Below are 944 nucleotides of genomic sequence, written 5' to 3' on the forward strand. Positions count from 1 at the left end.
AAGCGTAACCCCCATGCCGCGCTCGTCCCGCCATTGGAGGAGGACGGACCTGCTACGCGCCGCGCTCGTCCCGCCATTGGAGGAGGACGGACCTGCTACGCGCCGCGCTCATGTCACGGGTCACACTCACGTGATTAGCTCCTTCAGGGAGATGCCGCCTTCCTTGGACATGGGCGTCACCAACTCCGCCAGGTACAGCCAGATATGAGGGATGTCGATGGCCATGTCTTCCGCCAGTTCCAGAGTCTCCGAAAATCTGAAGAGAATTATTGACCAATCAGCAGAGGACGAGAAACCCCCAATCAGGGAACAGACGTCCCAACCCGAGAACTCTGACCTCACACATAATACGGGAACATGGGCAATCCGAGCGTTCTCCTCCTCGCCACGCGGCTCTATGACATCATCACCACTCACCCCGTGAAGAAGTCCCGCTTGCTGAGCTTCCCGGACTGCACCAGATGGTGGAGCAGCTGCCCCATGTGATCTCTGGTGATCTGACTTCTCTCCAACGTGGATTCCACGCCGACCCGGACAAAGACCGACAGCGCGCCCTGTGCGCCCAGCTCCTCCACGCACTGCATGGCCTCCTGGAGACGGGAAACAGACAATGACATCCGTGCAGAACGTCACATGACTAGAGGAGGAGCCTCCCTTACCTTGTAGTCATTGATGTGGAGGAACTCGTCTATGATGGCCTTCGACTTCCTCTCCACCTCCTCCTCCGACACCGGAGACTTGTCACCTTCCGCGCTCTCCATCTTGCCTGTGAGGAGACAAAGACGTCAGATCCCAACTATGGAGGAGGAAGAAGAGGAGGAGGGGGGAGAGGAGGGAGGAGAGGAGGAGGGAGAGGAGGAGGGAGAGGAGGGGGGAGAGGAGGGAGGAGAGGAGGGAGGTGAGGATGGAGATGAGGGAGGAGATGAGGGAGGAGATGAGGGAGG

The 944-nt window shown here is 59.1% G+C and overlaps 1 protein-coding gene across 1 annotated transcript in view; it reads right to left on the reverse strand.

Moving 5' to 3' along the window:
- The window catches only part of EIF4G3 (eukaryotic translation initiation factor 4 gamma 3), a 30,486-nt gene that overhangs the window by 4,470 nt on the left and 25,072 nt on the right, over positions 1–944 (reverse strand). The window contains exons 15-17 of the mRNA XM_018574725.1: positions 660–766; positions 418–590; positions 131–256 (exon numbers count right to left, since the gene is read on the reverse strand). Coding sequence (XP_018430227.1) covers positions 131–256; positions 418–590; positions 660–766 — 406 coding nt within the window. The remainder of the gene's footprint in view (positions 1–130; positions 257–417; positions 591–659; positions 767–944) is intronic.

The sequence above is a fragment of the Nanorana parkeri genome, unplaced genomic scaffold (genome assembly GCF_000935625.1).
Source record: "Nanorana parkeri isolate BGI_ZX_2015 unplaced genomic scaffold, ASM93562v1 scaffold3190, whole genome shotgun sequence".
Lineage (NCBI taxonomy): Eukaryota > Metazoa > Chordata > Amphibia > Anura > Dicroglossidae > Nanorana > Nanorana parkeri.